This window comes from Xenopus laevis, chromosome 3S, assembly GCF_017654675.1.
Source record: "Xenopus laevis strain J_2021 chromosome 3S, Xenopus_laevis_v10.1, whole genome shotgun sequence".
NCBI classification, from domain to species: Eukaryota; Metazoa; Chordata; class Amphibia; order Anura; family Pipidae; genus Xenopus; species Xenopus laevis.
The window spans coordinates 38281820-38302123 of NC_054376.1; the positions used below are offsets into that span (position 1 = coordinate 38281820).

The following is a 20304-nucleotide window of genomic DNA, read 5'->3' on the forward strand; positions in this document are numbered from 1 at the left end:
TAATTGTTAATTTATTGAGTATATTTGTTTGTGACTTAATGAAATGTGTGACAGCATATAGTTTTTTTTATAATTATTCACCAGTATGATATGATGTTAGATTATATGTACCGATATATGTGTTATGTGTGGGGCCATTTACAATCTGCAAGTGCTGTTCTCCGTGTGCAATCGGCTTAGTCGTTGAGTGGAAAAATAACATTAATTAAATATATTGGCATCTAAAGGATCTCCTTGCACTTCCACATAGGTGCTCTGAGAGCCCATTTCTTTCAAAATCTGTGTGCAAGTGCAACTATTGACAAACAGGATCCCTGGAGCAACTGCCACCATTGAAGATGACGGTGGGTCCGGGTTCCCAAAGCACCCCTGGCACTGCAAGCTTAAAGGATCAGGCTCAAAGCCAAATTACAATAGTGGTTTTAATAGATTGATTCTGCCTGTAACATTTCCTTTGCAAAAAAAAGAGAGCTTAGATAAAGACCTCATTCTGGATTGATAAGAGACCCATCAACCTCTACCCACTTTAAAAGAACTCATCTTCATCATCATCACTCTGCGAGAGGAATTTCGAGGAGCACAATTATCCTTTCTCTCTTGCTCTACTCTGAGTGCACCATTATCAGTTGTCTCCTCTTCCCCAAAAAAAGATATATGACAGTACCATTTTGCATTCTTTAATGGCCTCACTTTCCTCCTCTGCAGAAAGATTTCTAGTGCTACATTATCAAGAGCATTACAGCCTCTTATCCTGCAATCCTTTCAGGACATTATTTTCATTATGTCCTTATCTTCTCCCAACTTATCTGGTGCACAAGACTATAAAGTACCTGTAGCAATAGTAAAACCTACTAACTTCCTTTATCTACTGCCCACACAGTAGCTGTTGTTTCATTAGCAATTTCTCTTCTTCCAGTCTTATGTTTATTTAGTATTACTTACTGACACATACTTATATAATTAACTCTACTACTACCCTGTACTACTTGCTGAAAAAGTAAATGATGTATTGGTTATATGCCAGCTTTTATTCCTTAGCCGTTTTATCTATACCAGTGTAATCGTGACTTGGAACCTGAAACTTGTCGAATGATGCAGTATGTCAGCTGTAAATAGATCTCTTTATACTATAAAGAAAAGCAAATGTAACTCTTCCCGCACTCACTAAGCAACAAAACTCCTAGATTTTGTAAGTAACTACCGAGGTTGCAGAGACACTAGAGTTATTAATATAAATATTAAATAAAATAACACGTAAAAACTTTATGATAAGCAGATACTGTATTTGGCTCTTTATTGTGCAGGCAACAAAACTGCACCTATACAGTGTGAAAAATACTACAGTAATAGCTATAATCTTAAATTGCTAATAATAGCAGTGTTGATCATCACTTCTGGGAAGGGACTGTGGCTGTGGGTTAGCAGAAATAGTAGGGAGAGATGGTGCCTATAGTAGCAGTTGGATAATAGCCTCTGGGAAGGGACTGTGGCATAACAGGTATAGCAGGGAGAGATGGTCCCTATAGTAACAGTGGGATAATAGTATCTGGCAAGGGAGTGTGGCTGTGGGATAGCAGGTATAGTAGGGACAAATAGTGCCTATAGTAGCAGTGGGGATAATAGTCTCTGGGAAGGGAGTGTGACTGTGGGATAGCAGGTATAGTAGGGAGAGATGGTGCCTATAGTAGTGTGGGAATAATATCCTCTGTGCAGGGACTGTGGCTGTGGGATAGCAGGGAGAGATAGTACCTATAGTAGCATTGGGGACAATAGCCTCTGGGAAGGGATTGTGATATAGTAGGGAGAGATTGTGCCTATAGTAGCAGTAGGATAATAGTCTCAGGGAAGGTACTGTGGTTGTGGGATAGCAGGTGTAATAGGGAGAGATTGTGCCTATAATAGCAGTGGGAATAATAGCCTCTGGGAAGTGACTGTGGCTGTAAAACAGGATTAGCAACGTGAGCTTGTATCTGCAACAGTGGAGATAAAGTCTGGGAAGGGACTGAGGCTGTTGGATAACAGGTACGGCAAGGTGAGATTGTGCCTGTAGAATGAGGGGATAATAGCCTTGGTAAATGAACTAAGATGTTGGGTAACAGGTGGAGCTTACCATTGATGTAAAGAACATTCATCAGTATTCACAAACTGTTAATACTGTCAACACACTTCAGATTCGTAAGACTGACACCATATCTACTTCATGTATATTGACCATAATGTATGGAACATTTTGGTCTTATTTAACTATCAAATTGCGTAATGTTGTTACAGCAATACATTACACCACAGCGCCAATCAGTAAAAACGTTTGCAAAGTGTATGGCAGTTAGGCAAATGAAAGAAAATGTCTGCATATTAGTGTATTTGAGGAAAATATACACAAATGTAAAAGGCAACCAACATACACCAAATACATTATACACAACCTTGCATTGTACCAATTATAGTTCATTGATTTCCATTGTAGGATAGAAGATACTGCATTGATTTCTCAAAGATCAAAATTGCCTTTCTGACATTGTGATGGACCCTCCTTATAACTATCACATTACTGAAGTTATAGTCCTAATCTGAGTCTATATTTAGACAGAACTGGAGAAACAAGCCGAAACTACAAGCCAAAGCTAAAAAAGAAAAAGCAATGTGGCTAGCCTGCCAGTAAGACAATGTAAATATGATAAAGTCTTGTCATTTATATTAGGCAAACTGTGAAAAGAAATAAAAAAGTAAGGTTAAAAAAAAAAGTCTGCTGTGAAAGAAATAGGTCAATTTAAAAACCGGCAACAGGTTTCAAATATCTTAATTTCTGCAGAAGCATGAAAACCTTTGAATAAATATTCATGAGTGTTACAAAATACCATGAAGTATATAGCGGATATGCTTAGCAATGGAGATCCAGTTGGGAAATAGATGTAATGGAAAGTGGACTGAAATATTTATGCTGTCCTACATAAGACATGTTGGCGTGAAGGAGATTTTAACAGCTAAAGCTAAGTTAAATAAATGATTTCTAGTAAAGGGAAAATATATCCTATAATGTGGTGGCTCCCACATAAATTCATAGATGCAAATACAATGATAAATAAGACTGAATTTCTCACCACTGTCATGGTTGCCCCCAAGGCCAAATAGCAAATACTAAAATCTTCTTTGTAGATCCAGTTGGCTTGTGTTTGACCTGGGCCTCCTGATAACAGCCGATGAAGTGGTCAGACTTCTATGGACTTTCTAACTAAGGTCACTCAAGCCAAACAAAGCCCATGCCTGTAACTGAAAAAAAACCAGACTTCAGAAAGAACTTTCATGAAAGGGGAACGATCACGAAAATGAAAATTTAATATAAGCTTCATCATACGGAAATAAGAAACTTTCTAAATACAATCAATTAAATATTCTGCATCGTTTCTGAAATAATCAAATTTATGTTCAGTATCCCTCTCTCTGCATCTGTTTCTCTTCATTCTGTCTTCATACAGCAGTTGGGTGTCAGATATTTATTGACAGTTTGATCCAATATATGTATATAACATATAAAGGGTAGTGATGGGCGAATTTATTCACCAGGTGTGAATTTGCTGCGAATTTGTGTGATTCGCCGCCGGCGAATAAATGTGTGAAACAGCGCGAAAATTGGACGCCGTCAAAAACGGACGCAGGCGTCAAAAACAAGACACTGGCGCCGTTTTGCAAATTCGCCCACCACTAATAAAGGGGGCTTCCTTTCCTAGCAGATGAATTACAGCTCACTCAAATAACTAATTCCAGTACAAAACAAAATAACTGCCTTTTGCACAAATTCTGCTTGTAGAGAGACGTGATGTCTGGTGATATTAATAGAGTGAGCTCTAATATATCTTCTAGGCAAAAGCAGCCCCCCTACAAGATATATTGGGTCTAACTGTCAATGAATATCTGACACCCAACTGCTGCATGAAGAGAGAATGAAGAGAAACAGATGCTGAGAGAGGAATAGTGAAGATGAACTTGATTATTTCAGAAACAATGCAGAATGTTTAATTGTATTTACTTCCAGGTTTCACCCCAGACCAACACACAATTCAGACTAAATACCTGGGACACTAAAGGCTGCTCTTTTCATTATAATCAGAGAAAATCACACATTCGCCATAGACGTAACAGTTACGTCCTGTTAAAGATCTTTCCAAGAAAGATTGTTTGTTTCAACACACACGTGTAGAGCTGAATCGTCAGATATACAGGTAGAAACAATAGCAGGGTCGGACTGGGGGGGGCCCAGGGCCCACCGGGACTTACTGTCCAGGGCCCCCCTCCGGACCCCCTGGCCCCCATACACCGCACATGGAGCCGCAAATTGTTTTTTGGTTTTTTTTAGGACCAGGAGATTGGGAGAGGGGGTCTGGCACGACGGGGGCCCATGAGGACCGGAGCCAACTGGGTTTTTTCCTGGTATCCCGCTGGGCTAGTCCGACCCTGACCAATAGCATTCTACCTATATCTGACGATTCAGCACTAAACAGTGGCTAATATTCAGGTGTTCAGAAATCAAAAATTTCTGCCTGGACTGATTGACGAGCCAACCAATATCCACGTCTTCTACTGATATTGGTCGGCTCATCTCCCACCATACACGCACCAAATATCATACAAAAGTTTCTTTTGTATGATAATATTGGTGATTGTATGGTGCAGGACAGTGGAGGGGGTGTGCCCTGGAGCCCCAGTCTGACGTTGTTCTTCAGAAGACAGACTGCTAGTTGCTTGGGGCTTGTGAGCTGGGCTCCCTGAAAGGAGACATTTTGTGTAAAAAACAAGTACTAGTGCATTATATTCATCTAGATATAGAAGAATTGTGTTTAAAAAAGTGATGTTTCAGGTTGATTTATTGAATATTTCTGCAAAAACCCTCCCTTCCACTTCGTGCTCCCTGAATTCCCAGGCTGTGCAGGGGAGCCGGTGGCTCTCAGCTCACTGCACTGTAGGACAGAAACCAATCAGCAGCTAGCAGGACCTGATAGGGAACTGAAGCCTGTCTCTGCTTGTGTGACTGCAGAGCTGTGATAGGCTGTCCCCCTCCTACTTTGATTCTGACAGGGACCGTTAGGACACGCCCACCCCGCATTTGCAAAACAGACAGGGACCAGTGAACATCTATAGTGAGCTCCAATAAAGGGGCTATTTTTGAAGATATTAATTATTAGCACCATGTAAAAGCAACACCATATATTACTTATAATTACCTACAAAATTAGGGTTTTTTCATTTATCCTATATGTCTCCTTGAAGATTTTTTGTGTGTGTGTGTGGGGGGTGGCTATGTCATGTTATGTTGCTGGGCATGACTTGGTTACTGGGACCACAGCAAGTCGTTTTAAGGTCAGATAAATTATTTCCCAAACACAGTGAACTGCTTAATAGTGTCCCACTGTCCCCATACATCCTGGGTGTCCCTACACCTACAGTGTCAGGGTCTGCTCTCTGCAATTACACCCTAGTATGGAAATAGCAGCCTGTGAATCTTCTGCAGTGGCGGAACTACCGGGGGAGCAGGGGGTGTGAGCGGGCCAGGGTCTGCACGCCCTCAGGGCCCCCCGGCAGCCCTCGCGCCAATGAAATGCGGGCCGTACGGAGGGGGGCGGGGGCCTGGCTGAGCATTGCGCACCAGGGCCCGCCCCCCTCTAGTTACAGTACTGTTCTCCAGCGTCAATTTCCGATTTTCACAATTTTTTTTGTGAAAACGTTCAAATTGCTTGATTTTTCCATGAAAACTTTTGAATTGCTATTATTTTTATTAGTGAAAACGTTCGAATTGCTCGATTTTTTTGTGAAAACGTTTGAATTGCATGATTTTAGTGAAACGGTTCGGACTGCTCGATTTTTTCATGAACCGTTCGAAATTGCTCGATTTTTCCATTAAAAAGTTGCAATTGCTTGATTTTTTTTAGTGAAAACGTTCAAATTGCTCAATTTTTTTGTGAAAACATTCGAATGTGCTAGATTTTTTTTTTGTGAAAATGTTCTAATTGCTCGATTGTAGTGAAAACGTTTGAACTGCTCGATTTTTCCATGAAAACGTTCGAATGGCTCGATTTTTTTTACTGAAAACCTTCCAATTGCTCAATTTTATTTAGTGAAAACATTTGAATGTGCTCAATTTTTTTAGTGAAAACTTTCTAATTGCTCAATTTTAGTGAAAACGTTTGAATTGCTCGATTTTAGTGAAACCGTTCGAATTACTTGATTTTTTTTCGTGAAACGTTCGAATTGCTTGAACTGTAAGTGAAAACATTTAAATTGCACGTTTTTTTCGTGAAAACTTTTGATTCACGATTTTTCACTAATTTTTCACAGTTTCGCGTTTTTTGCTGCAAATTTTTTTGGCGGAGTGAAACGGGAGAAATTCGCCCATCACTACCTGTGAGGTCTCCATGTGTATATGACTCCGACACCCCAAATCTTCCAGGCAGACTCTCTGGCTACTGATGAAAGCGGGCCCTAGAGTGAGTAGGATAAGGACATGGAAGCATTGGTCAAATAATAAATGCCTAATGTGCTGCTGCTCATAAATAAAGGAATAAGTTCTATTCATACTGCCCTATAATTATCCCCCCAGTTTGCTGAGGAGAAGAGTTATCAGACTACACGTTACTGACCAGTGCGACACACAAGCATTTCCGTCACTAGAGACACTTGAGCGCAATGAGACTTGTCGGACAGCTATTCAGACGCATCTCCTCAGCTGAAGGAAAGTTTGTTTTCTCCCCGCCCCCTGCTTTTCGTAGCCACGTTATACGGACCCTCACTTACTCTTCAGCCAATCAGAGGCTGTGGACGGGGGCCGGGCGGGTTCAATCTCCAGTTCCTGGGGTTTGTTCGTTCTTAAAGAGCCGCCGCTAGAGTGACGTGAGGAGGTGCTGCTGGTGTGTGAGAGAGAGATACCGGGTGGCAACCGTGGGTTTTGAAGGCAGGACACGTTGCGGGAAAGAGAAGGCAACGCTGAAGGCACAGGGGTGGGGAATTCTGGGGGCCGAGCTTTGACACCGAGACCCCTGAACAGGCCCGAGCTCAGATGGGAAAAGGGGGTTGGTGTGAGACGAGGAGGGGGCGTAAGGCCAGATCCGCAGGAGTGAGGGTTTGAGGTGGGGGAAAGGGAGACTGCCGGCCTGAAGTTATGTGGGGGCTGCGCGCCGCTGAGAGACAGCCTGAGAGTGGACTATGTGTCGGAGCCGGCCGGGGACAGACAATGGCGCTACTTGTGTAGAGAGCAGCGGGAGCAGCAGCAGCAGGGGACATACATGGGCACGGAGTGTATAGGCTGACAGCACGAGCCTATGAGGAGAGCCGAAGAGAGCGGCGGGCTCACTGTACGGTGGCGGCTACAGGCTGCCAGGATAGCGGGCCCCGGTGCAAGCTGAGAGGGCTCCCGGGCGGATTTGGATGCTGATTGCAGCCTGACACGGTCGCATTGGCCCTGCTGTCGCTGGAGATCGCGCTGCACCCGGAGGGATGGCTGCCAGGAGTCGCCACTCGTTGCTCAGCGTCCTGCTCGGACTGGTCCTGGGCTTTCTACTCGCCTCCAGGTTTATCCTGCCCAGAGCGGCCGAGCTACACAGAGCCAGCCGGAGGAGAGCGGGCGCCGGGGGGGTGGCAGGAGGGCAGGCTGCGAGCTGCGGCCGACAAGCTGCATTGAGGAGCGATTACAGCGGGGTACTAGGCTGGCAGCAGCAGCAGCTCCACACCGAAGCCCTGAGCCCAGGCGGAGAGGAAGACATTCCCCGGGACAACAACTTCCTTTTTGTTGGGGTCATGACCGCGCAGAAGTACCTGCAAACCAGAGCCGTGGCTGCTCATAGGTGAGAGGCTGCGTGTTACTGCTTCTTCTCCATCACACTCCTCCTCGCCACTGGCAGGGGCCACTGGGGCTTGTAGTTCAGCAACACTAATAGAATCCTGCTACACACACTGCCTGTGGCAGCTTCTAATGGGAAACTACTCATTTGCCACCCAGCTTCCCAAACCATGCCCACGCTGTGCCCTCCAGCCATTGTTATCCTGTAACTTGCCAGCTCATCGCTCTGCCTTCACTGCCAGTTACAGCTTATTAAAGAGATAAGGAATGGCTTAAGTTTCTGACTTTGGGGCGATTGCATCTCGGTGGCGTGTGCCCTGTAATCTCATTTTGTATCCATGATGGCATTTATTTTTAGTGTATGGTTGCCAACTGTTTTCTATACCGCAGGTTTCTGTTTGGTTATTACGGTTTAGAGGTGCATATAAACTCCATTCCTTTTAGAGTCAGTGGGTAGTGTATCCGGTAATATCCTGGGTGCATTGAGCTGCACTTTACAGTGTTCTTTGTGTAATATTGCAAAAAAAAAAAAAACCCTCAAATGCCTTTTTTTTTTTCTGGGGAAAATATTGAACTTCAGGTTTTATCTAGCTGCCATTTATATAGTCAGGGCACACAGGTAGCTTTGGGGAGATTAGTCGCCCGGCGACAAATCTCCGCAAAGTACCTTCCCACCAGGTAAAATGTAAACCGTCATCAGGATGCCACTCGGATTGGTTCGTTTTTTCCGAAGTTGCCTCACAAGGAAACTTCAGGCAACTTAGGAAAAACGAATCGCGTCAAGTGCCACCCCGCTGGCAATTTACATTTTAGCTGGCGGAAGGGCCTGCAAGCCCTGACCCTTACACACAGAAGCAAGGAGAAAAAAATGGGAGCAGTCATTTGTTAGTGAACCCAAACAGCCCTAGAGGAGTAGAATACTGAAGTCTTAGCAGTTGGCAAAGTGGGTGTCGTGTGAGAAGGTCCTCCTGTACAGTACCTCACACTGAAGTCGGGAGGGTTGATGATGATAATGATGAATCCTTAACGCCTAAAAACACTCAAGACCCTAAAGCGCTGACAATAGAAAAATTAAGATTTTAGTAGACCCTAGTGACTAGGGATGTAGCGAACTGCCGATTTTGTGTTCGCGAACACCGGCAAAAAATGCGAACGTTCGCGAACAGTTCGCGAACTTCGAACACCCGCTAAAATCGTTCGATTCGAACGATCAAAGGATTTTAATCGTTCGATCGAAGGATTTTCATTCGAATCGAACGATCGAAGCCATTCGATCGAATGATTTTCATTCGATCGAATGCTTACAATCGTTCGAACGAATGGAAATCGTTCGATTTTTAGCGGTCGAAGGAATTCGAATGGTCGAACGATCGAACGCGAACTCAAAATTCGACCGTTCCCAAACGTTCGCGAACATTCGGCGGACGCGAACGGTCGAAGTTCGCACGAACTAGTTCGCGGGCGAACAGTTCGCTACATCCCTACTAGTGACTTTATGGTGCGATTCCAGTTCCCAGGCTCTGGATTTAAATAAAGTGTCTTGTTCAGCTACATAAATCAATTTAAAAATACTGTACATCACAAGCAGCTGGCATAGCTTTGGGTAGTATGATCATATAACCACAGTTGCACAGTAGGTCTAATCCATCTATTTCATTTTACTTTAAGGCAAATGCTCATAACTTGCTGTCTGCACTGAATATTTCTTTTGAAATACATTTTGACTTATGGGATCTGACATGAAATATGTCTGGTTCTTTTTAGGAAGTAAAGTATTTCCTACTACTAGATAGTAACAAAGTAACGAATGGGGCTGTCCTTTTGACATTCATGGCTAATTAATGTGTAGCCGCTCTATATGTTTAGTTAGTGTGTGTGCATGCACAAGAAAGCATGTACTATGCCCTCGTACTTCTGTCACAGAAAACAGTGCAAAATTGACTGTGTCTTTGTTTCTTTACTTTACATTGAATCATGGAAGGTGCTTATATCAATTTAGGCAGTTTATTGTGCCAATTTTCTGTAGTGGCCACAGCACAATCTGGCAAGTCTTTTGTTTAGTCTCAGACTTTGAATCTTATCTGTCCTAATTGCTGTACAAAAAATAAGATAGACTTGTATATTACATATAACTGTTGTGATGTTAAAAAGTATCAACAGTCTAAAGGTGGCCATAGATGTTACAATTACCATATTTCTTGGAAAAGATCTTTCCAAGAAAGATCGTTCATTTCAATACACACGTGTAAAGCTGAATTGTCCGATATAGGTAGAATTCTATTGTTTCTACCTGTATATCTGACGATTCAGCACTAACAATGGAAGATGTTTGGGTGCCTTCAAAGGCGCCCTATCAAAAATTTTCCGTCCAGCCCGATCAATGAGCCAACCGATATCGGTCTGCTATTTTCCCACCATACACGCACCAAATATTGTAAGAAAATTCAGACTTAATTGTCAGCCTTTCTGCCACTGTGTAGGGCCTGTCTGATATCTACCTGAAATCTGGTGTTTGTTTTCACTTCATCGATAGTAATCGTGTTAAGGTGAGGGTATGCAGGCTGATAGCTGATGTCTTTGTTCTTTGGGCCAATAAGCTCCTGACTTGGTCCCATGTAGGGAGCCAGACAACAGGCCTGTTCAAAAGGTGAATGTTGGTATGTATGGTATGGTTACTACATGTTTCCCAGTAGTGATTTGTTAGTGAAGTAAGACAATTTAACATTATGTACAACAGTTTCTGAAAAGGGACCTTAAAAATATCCATTCTAGTATGTGGTCATGCGAATGACTAAACATAGAAAGCAGACCTTATCTGTGTTGAAAAAAGTTTGAATTAGTGACCTTATTACCTATTCCAAAATGGCAAGGGTCTGCATTTTTATTTACTTTAACAGACCGTGACAAACTGGAATTTTCTAAACTGTAAAGAATCTTTACATGTGTGATAAGTGACTAATGCGCTAGGAAAATAGCAAGGTCTTGTGTAATTTGACTGCTCCAGATGTTGACTCTGGCTTCCTGGCAATTGTGGGATATGAATTGCTGGGAATGGTTCATTTCTGTGAATATATTAAAGCTAGGTAGCCATGAGCTCTGGTCCTATCTACAGATCTTGAGGACTTATTTAAAACTTCCATTTGCTACCTCTGAACCTTGATGTCTGTGTTACAGGATTGTGTAGGAATTTGGAGTAATTTGAAACCATGTTAAGCTGCAGATGGTTTCTCTAGAATATTAATGTTTGTTTTCTTGACCATCTGTTATCTTTGTCACAATGTTCTATTAAAATAGTGGCTTGATGTTTAAGTCTAATGGTTATTTATATACTTTCTTGTAGAACCTGGTCAGCCTCCATTCCTGGTAAAGTTGAATTTTTCTCCAGTGAAGGCTCAGACACATCCATTCCAATTCCAATTGTGCCACTGCAAGGAGTGGATGACTCCTATCCGCCACAGAAGAAGTCCTTCATGATGCTCAAGTACATGCATGATCACTACTTGGATCAATACGAATGGTTTATGCGAGCAGATGATGATGTTTACATCAAAGGGGATCGCTTGGAGAACTTTTTGAGGAGCCTCAACAGCAGTGAGCCGCTGTTCCTTGGACAGACTGGCCTTGGCACCACAGAGGAAATGGGCAAATTGGCATTGGAGCCAGGAGAAAATTTCTGTATGGGTGGCCCTGGTGTAATCATGAGCAGAGAAGTCCTTCGTAGGGTGGTGCCCCACATCGGCGAGTGTCTAGGGCAGATGTTTACCACACATGAGGATGTGGAGATTGGCAGATGTGTCCGAAGATTTGCCGGAGTGCAGTGTGTCTGGTCCTATGAGGTAAGTTGTCTTTGGCTAGCAATTGACGAGCCTGGCCACCCAAAAGTGGTGTGCATCTTGCATTTCGATTATGACCTATTAAAGGGATACTGTCATCTGAAAACATGTTTTTTTTTCAAAACGCATCAGTTAATAGTGCTGATCCAGCAGAACTCTGCACTGAAATCCATTTCTCAAACGAGCAAACACATTTTTTTTTATATTCAATTTTGAAATCGGACATACAGCTAGACATTTTGTCAATTTCCCAGCTGCCCCTGGTCATGTGACTTGTGCCTGCACTTTAGGAGAGAAATGCTTTTCTGGCAGGGTGCTGTTTTTCCTTCTCAATGTAACTGAATGTGTTGCTGTTATCTGGTTACCTTACCATTGTTCTTTTGTTTGGCTGCTGGGAGGAAAAAGGGAGGGGGTGATATCACTCTAACTTGCAGTACAGCCGTAAAGAGTGATTGAAGTTTATCAGAGCACAAGTCACATGACTTGGGGCAGCTGGGAAATTGACAATATGTCTAGCCCCATGTCAAAATTGAATATAAAAAAATCTGTTTGCTCTTTTGAGAAATGGATTTCATTGCAGAATTCTGCTGGAGCAGCACTATTAATTGATTCATTTTGAAAAAAATGTTTTTTTCCCATGACAGTATCCCTTTAAGTATGATCCCTACACACATGGCATAGTACTATTCTTTTACAGGTAAGGAGTAAAAATGTTATCTGACATGCATATGTGCGTCTGACCGTTTTCCACCTGCAAAGCTTTCTTGGGGGGGGGGGGAACTAGTCTTTTCATTGAAACCTACCAGCTTGAAAACTACAAAATCCCAATACCCTGTGACATTTTAAGGTGGCCATAGATTAAGATTTTTCTCTTCCCCCAACAACCAATTTTAGTGCGATGTGGAAAAAAAATGAATTGGTCAGGTTAGAAAATTTTCATTGATCAGAAAGAAATTTACCCATTGTCCAATTGTTTGCAGAGCCAAGCAGGCAGCTACCCACAGTTTTCCTGGCTTCAACTAATCGACATCGCTTGAAACTGTCTTTTTAGTTGATGGACAAATATTACATTTAAACAATCGTTTCAAGATAAGCTTAGTCATTACGATAATGAAAAGATCTTTCATCTCAATGTCTATGGCCAACTTTAGGTGACAGGGCAACAAGAGCTCTTCTGCATTCATGTTTTAATAAGAGATGTGAAACATTGGCTTTTCTTAGTGCCTGCTAGTGTTTTATGAAGGATTTTGCTACTTTGTACTTTGGGACAAACACAATAAAGTATCAAGAGGTGGATCTGGCTACCTTCAGATCTTTTTCTGGCTAATCAATCTGCCTGTAAACACTCTTGTGACAGTGTATTCCAGTCCAGGCTGGAACAAATGAATAAGATATGAAGATGGATCATCCTTTCCACTTAGGATTTACAAATCCTCTCATAAGGATAAAGAGACTAGCTGCTATATTCCCTAATTAGAATGCTGCACTCTTCTTTTAAATAAAGAGAATTTGGTATATAATTCCATCTGTTAAATTGCTTTTCAGTACTTGTGCACTTTGTGTATTTATTGCAAAGCTCATATCAAGCTGTGCAGATGCCAACTGCCCCAGGGTGGCCTATTCATTTATCTGCAGCAAATGTAGTGATCTGCGTTAAAAACAGTTTCCCATTGTGGTTGAGATGTTTAGTCCCATTAGTCGGCAGATTAAAAATCTTTAATAGAAAGCCCCTGTGTTAAGCACCTTCTATTCATAAATGTTTCTGACCTCTCCACAGGGCACAACAAGTGCAATTAATTCGATTTATAGTTGTGGCCAAAGGGTCAACCGTTAGGAAATTGGAAGTCTGTTATTTTAAGTTGATGGTTCTGGTCCGTTTCACAAATTGGATTCTTTGACATGGGAAATGGAAATCTTGAGAGAAACTGGGTGTCATTTCCAGTATTCCTTCTGCTTGACTTGGTACAAAAACTGTTTTTTTTGTGTGTACCTTTTTCCTTCAGTGCTAGGCTCCCGATAAATGGGTGTAATCATGGAGGCATGATATTGCCCATGCAAAGGCTTTGAACTGTGTTGCACTTCCTCCAGCTACAGAGACAAACATCAGGTGACCCTCTCCTAACTACAGTAGAACCCCATTTTACATTTTTCAGAAACCGGGCCCACACACTCACTCACTCACACACACTCACACACAATATCTAATCATGCCCGCTCGCAAACCTGACCTTTTCCCCTCACTCAACCTAATCCCCCAGTCCCCTCTAAAGAAGCGACTAGCAGGCGGCATGCCACCCCCCCCCCTAAACTTTGCCGGCCTAGACCCTGGCTTTTGTGGCCTGCCCACAAATCCGGGCCTGACTAGAAAAAAATGCTGCAAAATTAAGGAAATGTATTTTGCATAATATATATAGGTGAGACCACCAAACAACAATGTAAGATGAGGGAAATCTAAAAAACAGGGGAAGTAAAATTGATTTCACTGTATTATAGAATGCATGTTAACTTGGTATTTTTCAGTTAACAGTCTAGTGCTTAGTCATCAGTTCTTTCCTTTCTTATACTATTTCCAGTTGGTAACTTTCATTATGCTGGAGTGCTCAGTAAACCTTCTGTCATTCTTTCAACTTGCTGCATGTTCATCCAGGGGATAAGAAGCAAACCGGATTAAACGTCATTTTTGGTTTGGGTCAGCAAAGGCTAATCTTTTACTGCTTTGTTTCAAGTGGTGCCTTCACATTTCTTATTAATGAAGTCGCCTGTTAGGGTTTCGATTTGTGAAGCGTTGTTCCAGGTGTGCAGACATTTTGGTAGGGTGTTCAGTAGCATAATCACGTTTTAGCAACAAAACTAAGATTTGAATTGTCCTAGCTTTATTGTTATAATCCATTTCCATGTTCACATGATGCTTTCACCAGTTTAACTCTTCTGATTGGCCTCTATTGATTCCCTTTTACTGGGATAAGAGCAACTGCTACATTTATTGATAATGACATTTCTAGGACCACCATCCTGTAACCAGAGAGAGCATTCCTCAAGGATTGAGGGTTACCTCAATCTGCGCCTCACACATAACTGCTTCTACTGATATGGGCCCCTTGTGGTGGCACAGAAGGCGTGTGGAGGGGTCTAACTTTAGTAACGGCTGGTGTCCTGTGAGTTTGTACTTCAGCATTAATAGTAATGATAATTTATCTATATAGTGCTTCCATATACTTCAGAACCTTTCCTTTTGCATATTGTAATGAATAGAAGACTCCATATTGAGGATATGCTCATGAGGATGTGCTGTTTGGATGAGGCCTTGCTATTTCATATTTCTAGCTGCAAAAGCCTTCCTCACACAATCTATTATTCCCCAGTAGTCTCCTAGTAAATGGAAGATTACCAATGCAGTTGATGGGTTGTTTTGGTTAATGAGCCACAAAGATGATAAAAGTGGATAGAGCTTAAAGAAACTGGAACACTAAAAAAAATTTTATTAAAAAATCCATTCTACCCACACTAATAATAGATCTATCCTGCATAAAGTTTATTAATAGCAATGCTTTATTAAAAAAATACTGTTAGAAAACACTGCTTCCTGTCTACTGGAAAACGGCGATAGTGTTACAGTTCCTTTAAAAGGAGGTTACATGTAGATTTTCCACTCTCCATATGTTTATGTGAATGTCATGTCCCACCTGTTACATTAGGGGTCTCTTTTTCCTGCTTGCGTTTAGGTTCGTGTCACCTTGAAGGTCACAAGTTGACAAAGCAAAATAGGGCTGTCTATTCTAGCCTACTACATTATTCTGGGAAGCTGCTTGCATGTGCTTACTTCCTGAGGCTTATCTGAATCATGACGTCGCATAGGGACCCGTCCGCACTCCCCCTCTCAGAACCTAGGAAGGATCTTCAGAAAGAAAATCCATTTGTTGGGAAGGGAAAGATTACACTGGAGGTATAAGCTGGTCTTAATTTTTTTTTTTAAACAATGGAAAATTTTTTTATTTTTTTTTTTAACCATGAGATTTTTTGTATCTGAAAGACTTTTTTTTTTTTTTTTTTTTTTTTTAATTAAAGGCTTTTTATAGGGTGGTCATGTTATGACCTATTTATTTACTATTGTGAATGAGTCATTTTAAAAGGAGCGTAACCAAGCACAGGGTTTGATATGCCTCAGTGTAGGCAGTTGAATAGGTAGAAAAAGCAAAAAGCAAATTCCAAACCAACCAAGAAAAGGAGCCTGTTTGCTTTGCTTGACTATTGAGGGCATATCTCTTACAGACCAAGCCTTGTTAGGTCTATGCCTGGGCACAAGGGTTGTTTGTAACAACTCTGCACCCAGGCTCCAGTATGCTGCGCTATAATTAGCTTTGGGCACTTTTTCTCTATAGCCTCATCCTAAGTTAGAGGAGCCGTTCTGACAGAGGGTAGTGGGAAAGATCAGAAAGTGAACAGCACTCCACACTAAGGCATAAACCTGGCATGCAGCCTCCGATAAGCCCCACTTAACTAATCTTCTCCACCTCGTCCTCATTCATACACAAACTGTTTTTTTGTCCAGTTTTGGAACATTTACTCCTAGTGCCTTATGGTCATACCATACCACCCTATTGTATTATCACCCCCATGTCATTTCAGCTGTGTACCAGTAGACATTCCATACATCAGCCCACAGAGCTAGTGATTTGTCATTGTTAGGTAGTGTCTAAAACACATGGCAGCACTTCCACTTTTATTGCAGGCAATTGAATCCAACTGTGCACAGGAAGCTTTCTTGTGCCATTTCCATCATCCTAAAATGGAAAGTAATCATCTGAAAAAGGTACACCAGCTATATTTGGGATTAAGGTTCAATTGACCTTCTGTACTTACATTCGGATCAGTGGGAATAGCGATTCAGTATATTGTATTGACCTTCTGTACTTGCATTCGGATCAGTATATAGTTTATAGGGACTAAATTTTACCTGCAACTAACCCTGAAGTTATTACAGTTCCAAGTACCTTAGTGGTTATTACTCTGAGCTTAATTGTATATTCCGACTGTCGGCCTATGTGGCCGGTTTAGCATAGAACTCAAAGCACTGGTCATTTGTACGAGTTACATTGTAACCTATAAATGTCTTTTTTTTTTTTTTTCTTTAACATTAATCGCGAGGCAGCAGATAGATTTGACCGTTAATGAAGTAAGGTGAGAGTTGTAAAACCCCCTTGGGGGGGGGGTGTTGGAACAAATCCAACATTTTTCCATAACTCCGTCACAGTTTGTTACACAAAACTGTCAATTTGTCACTAAAGACTGTTTCCCGTATAAAATCTGTTGCTTAACAGTATATATTAAAGTCATTCCAGTAGTTGGTTTAAAAGTTGTAAAGCCTTTGGCCTCCTATAGAATAAGAATGCTTTTGCAACACGATTCCAGCGTTTGTCCTTCTGGCCTCAGGACTTTTCAAAATTTGACTCTGGGTTTAATCCACAGTTAATTAAACTGCCATGAATTATAGAACTAATCTGTGTTAATGCCCTGGATCACTACTCTGCAGTTACCAGTGCACAGATGTTTTGCTTCAGTGACAGGGTCATGTTAAATCTGTTCATTGCTAATAAAAACCTGTTGTAGACATGCATCCTTCACCTCCTGAGAAGTTTCAGGCACATATGCTTTATTAAGACTTTCTTTGCCAGATGTTATTGTACTGCTGGCTTAAGAATGCATTGCATTGGTTAATTGCAGCTTTGAAAGTATACAATTCTGCACAATGAAAGTGTAAATGTGTAATTGATATAATTAAAGTTACAGTATTTGTAAATGTAATTTCAGTTGAAGGCAGGATCTGTCGGTCCTTTGCTGTTCCTTTCACTGCTTATCCTGGCTGCATGTACAACCGAAACAATGCTGTGTAAAGTATCAACTTCCAGCCAGCCAAGAGGCAGATTTTGATAATGTCTTGCATGTTCTGTGATTTAAGAAATTGTGAGAAGCTGAGGCTTGGTTTCATTGTTTCAGTGAGTGCAAGGAATTGGACAGCCTTTATTCAGTGGGGAATACAATTAAACAATGGGGTTTCAATTATGGAAGGAGCTTCGTCTAGAAAACTTAATTTTCAAAATATTTTATAGAATATGTCCCATAATTACATAGACTTGCTAATCTTTTTTTAGAATAACAGAGGTTTGTCTGTAAACCCCCAGGTGACAAGCATTTTGGGGAGCTATAATGTTACCTGCATTATATGCAGTGATTTTCACACTTTAAGGAGTAAATTGCCTTTGTAAAACGAATATTTTAAAATAGAGCTCCACAAATAATGACTCTCCGTTGCTCTTTTTTTTTTTTTTTTTTTTTTTTCTTTCTTCTTCTTCTTGGTATCTTATTAATGAATTGGTTTCAAAGTCAATGGCAATGGTGGGATTTAGCATTTTTTTGGCACTGAGAAAAGCAAGTCATACCATTATGCTTTACTGCCTATTTCTTTTGTACTACTTGTTTCTATATATTTTATAGACATTTAATTTATGCCTATTTCTCCTTTCAGTGATAATCACATAGGGCAATGACAGTACCTCTACAGTGAGTGGCAAATCTCCCCAAAAATGCTTTGTTGTACACTTGCAGCAAGTATATTACATTACTGCTCTCATAGAAGATATGCTTGTTTTCAGAGAGCTAATGTATCTGCTTTCGTTTACAGGAACTCTGAAAACTGAGCATATTTTTGATTGCAAATACTTCCTTCAAGATACTGTGACTGATATTCAGTCATAACTAGGCACTGGGATCATAAAAATACCCTGTTATATGTTACTGAACCTTTACAAAGCTGCTGCTATTAAAAGCCAACTCACCAAAAAGAGCAGATCTTTACCCAATTTGATCACCCATGTTGTGGGCCTATTTGGGCTATTCCAGCTGTTTGACCTCCAGGCTAAGTAAACTTTGAGAAGGGCGTCCATAAAGCTTGACCTGTTCATAATTAGCAATTGGTTGAACCAACAACTACAAAAGGAAATGTATTAACAGAGAAATTCTATTTGATATGATAAGGGTAACTGCTGGCTCAATTTTAGCATTTTCTTGCATGAACTCAAGGAAAGGTGACAAATCCTGAGATCTTGGGCTCTCTGTCCTACCACTGTTGTGAGTTTATTTTATTTTGTTTTTTTTAGCTAGACATGCAACTAGGATAAAGTAAAATAAAGTGCCTCAGAACTACAGCTTTCTTTGTGGCTGGCATTGTGTTATGGCATTGAGATCACGGCAGTTGCCACCCACTGTGTGCACTAATGATTTATAAAATAGTATGTTACTAGTGTAATTATAATAATCAGTGTTACCTCAATTACAAGGACTGAATAAAGAGTTATTTAAATGATGTCTGCGCTGTCAGCCAGCTGGACACCATATTTATCATAATATACAGGTTTCATGCCAGCATGACTTGTCTAAAGGAGTTTATGCCAATAAGGCACCATATGTCTGTGTGCAAAGGCATGTCTTAGGTTTTTTTTTATCCCATCTTCTGCCATAGCAGATGTCCGTGGCACAAAGCAGCTCATGGTTTTGTCTGACCCCCTTCTGGATTTCAGCAAATGTTTGGATTTACATATTTTTCTGGGAACTGACATGTCTTAACATATTCTTTCTCATGGCATATTTTGCCTCTGGAGACTCCTAAATGTATTTGTGATCACCCTCTTAACCCTCCCACAATCCAAATATGTTCTAGCCATCCTTCATGTTTGGATCATTCACTGTACCGACCATTAATAACAGAATGCTGCTCTATTAGCTGAATCGTTTTTTAGCTTGTGACAAGACCTAGAAATACTGATAGCATCAATACTAGCCATTTGCTTGTGTGTTGCTGATGCTTGTATAAAGACTTGTGTGCTGTGTACTGCCAGACCCTGGACAACTTTAGTGTACCCCATAGTCCAATAAACATAATGACTTTGTAAATAGACCCTGCTAGTTTTATAAACTCCGTATGTTGATCCTTAGGTTAAGCATTCTTATTATAGACAACTCGCACATGTTAAGGCCCAAGCCCTACATTTAACTCCAGTGCTGATCTAGTGTTTGGCATTTAAATCTATATATATCACATAAAATGTGTTGAAACCAGTAAGGATTACATGCAGACAAAATAAATGAATAAATGCCACCAAAGTACAATTGGTGAATTTGCTTTAGTCTGAGTAATCCGCAAGCAAGTGATTGGTATATTTCTCGCTCTGCTTTTATCCGTAAGCATTATGTCACCAATTGGGTATTTGCTTTTATTACGCTTTTACTAATTGGTTGCTTTAGATTACAGGAGGCACTTTGAAGTATACTTAACAAACTGCAGCCGGCAAAGGTGTTCAGTGTTCCCATGGCCAGATACTTCACTCCTACTGTTTACCATTCTGCCAGATAACTTCAAAGTGAAAGTAAAAAGTTCAAGTCATTGTGTAGGCAAAAATATAAAAAGTTTCCAAGATAAAGATCATAACGTGGTCGTGAGCATCTAGTCCTGCATTATGGTATATTTCCATGTAAACTTTTCTTTTTAGCACTCTGAGTTAAGGTGGCCATACACGGATAGATCCGCTCGTTTGGCGATGTCGCCAAACGAGCGGATCTCCCTCCGATATGCCCACCTTGAGGTGGGCA

General features: G+C 41.1%; 1 protein-coding gene across 2 annotated transcripts in view; it reads left to right on the top strand.

The window, feature by feature from the left end:
* The first annotated feature begins 6809 nt into the window (after positions 1–6809).
* The window catches only part of chsy1.S (chondroitin sulfate synthase 1 S homeolog), a 32306-nt gene continuing 18811 nt past the window's right edge, over positions 6810–20304 (top strand). The window contains exons 1-2 of one of the 2 annotated variants that reach the window (XM_018255269.2): positions 6810–6899; positions 11169–11664. In XM_018255269.2, the coding sequence (XP_018110758.1) occupies positions 11299–11664 (366 nt within the window). In that variant the 5' untranslated portion in view covers positions 6810–6899; positions 11169–11298. The other variant, XM_018255268.2, reaches the window with a different exon arrangement.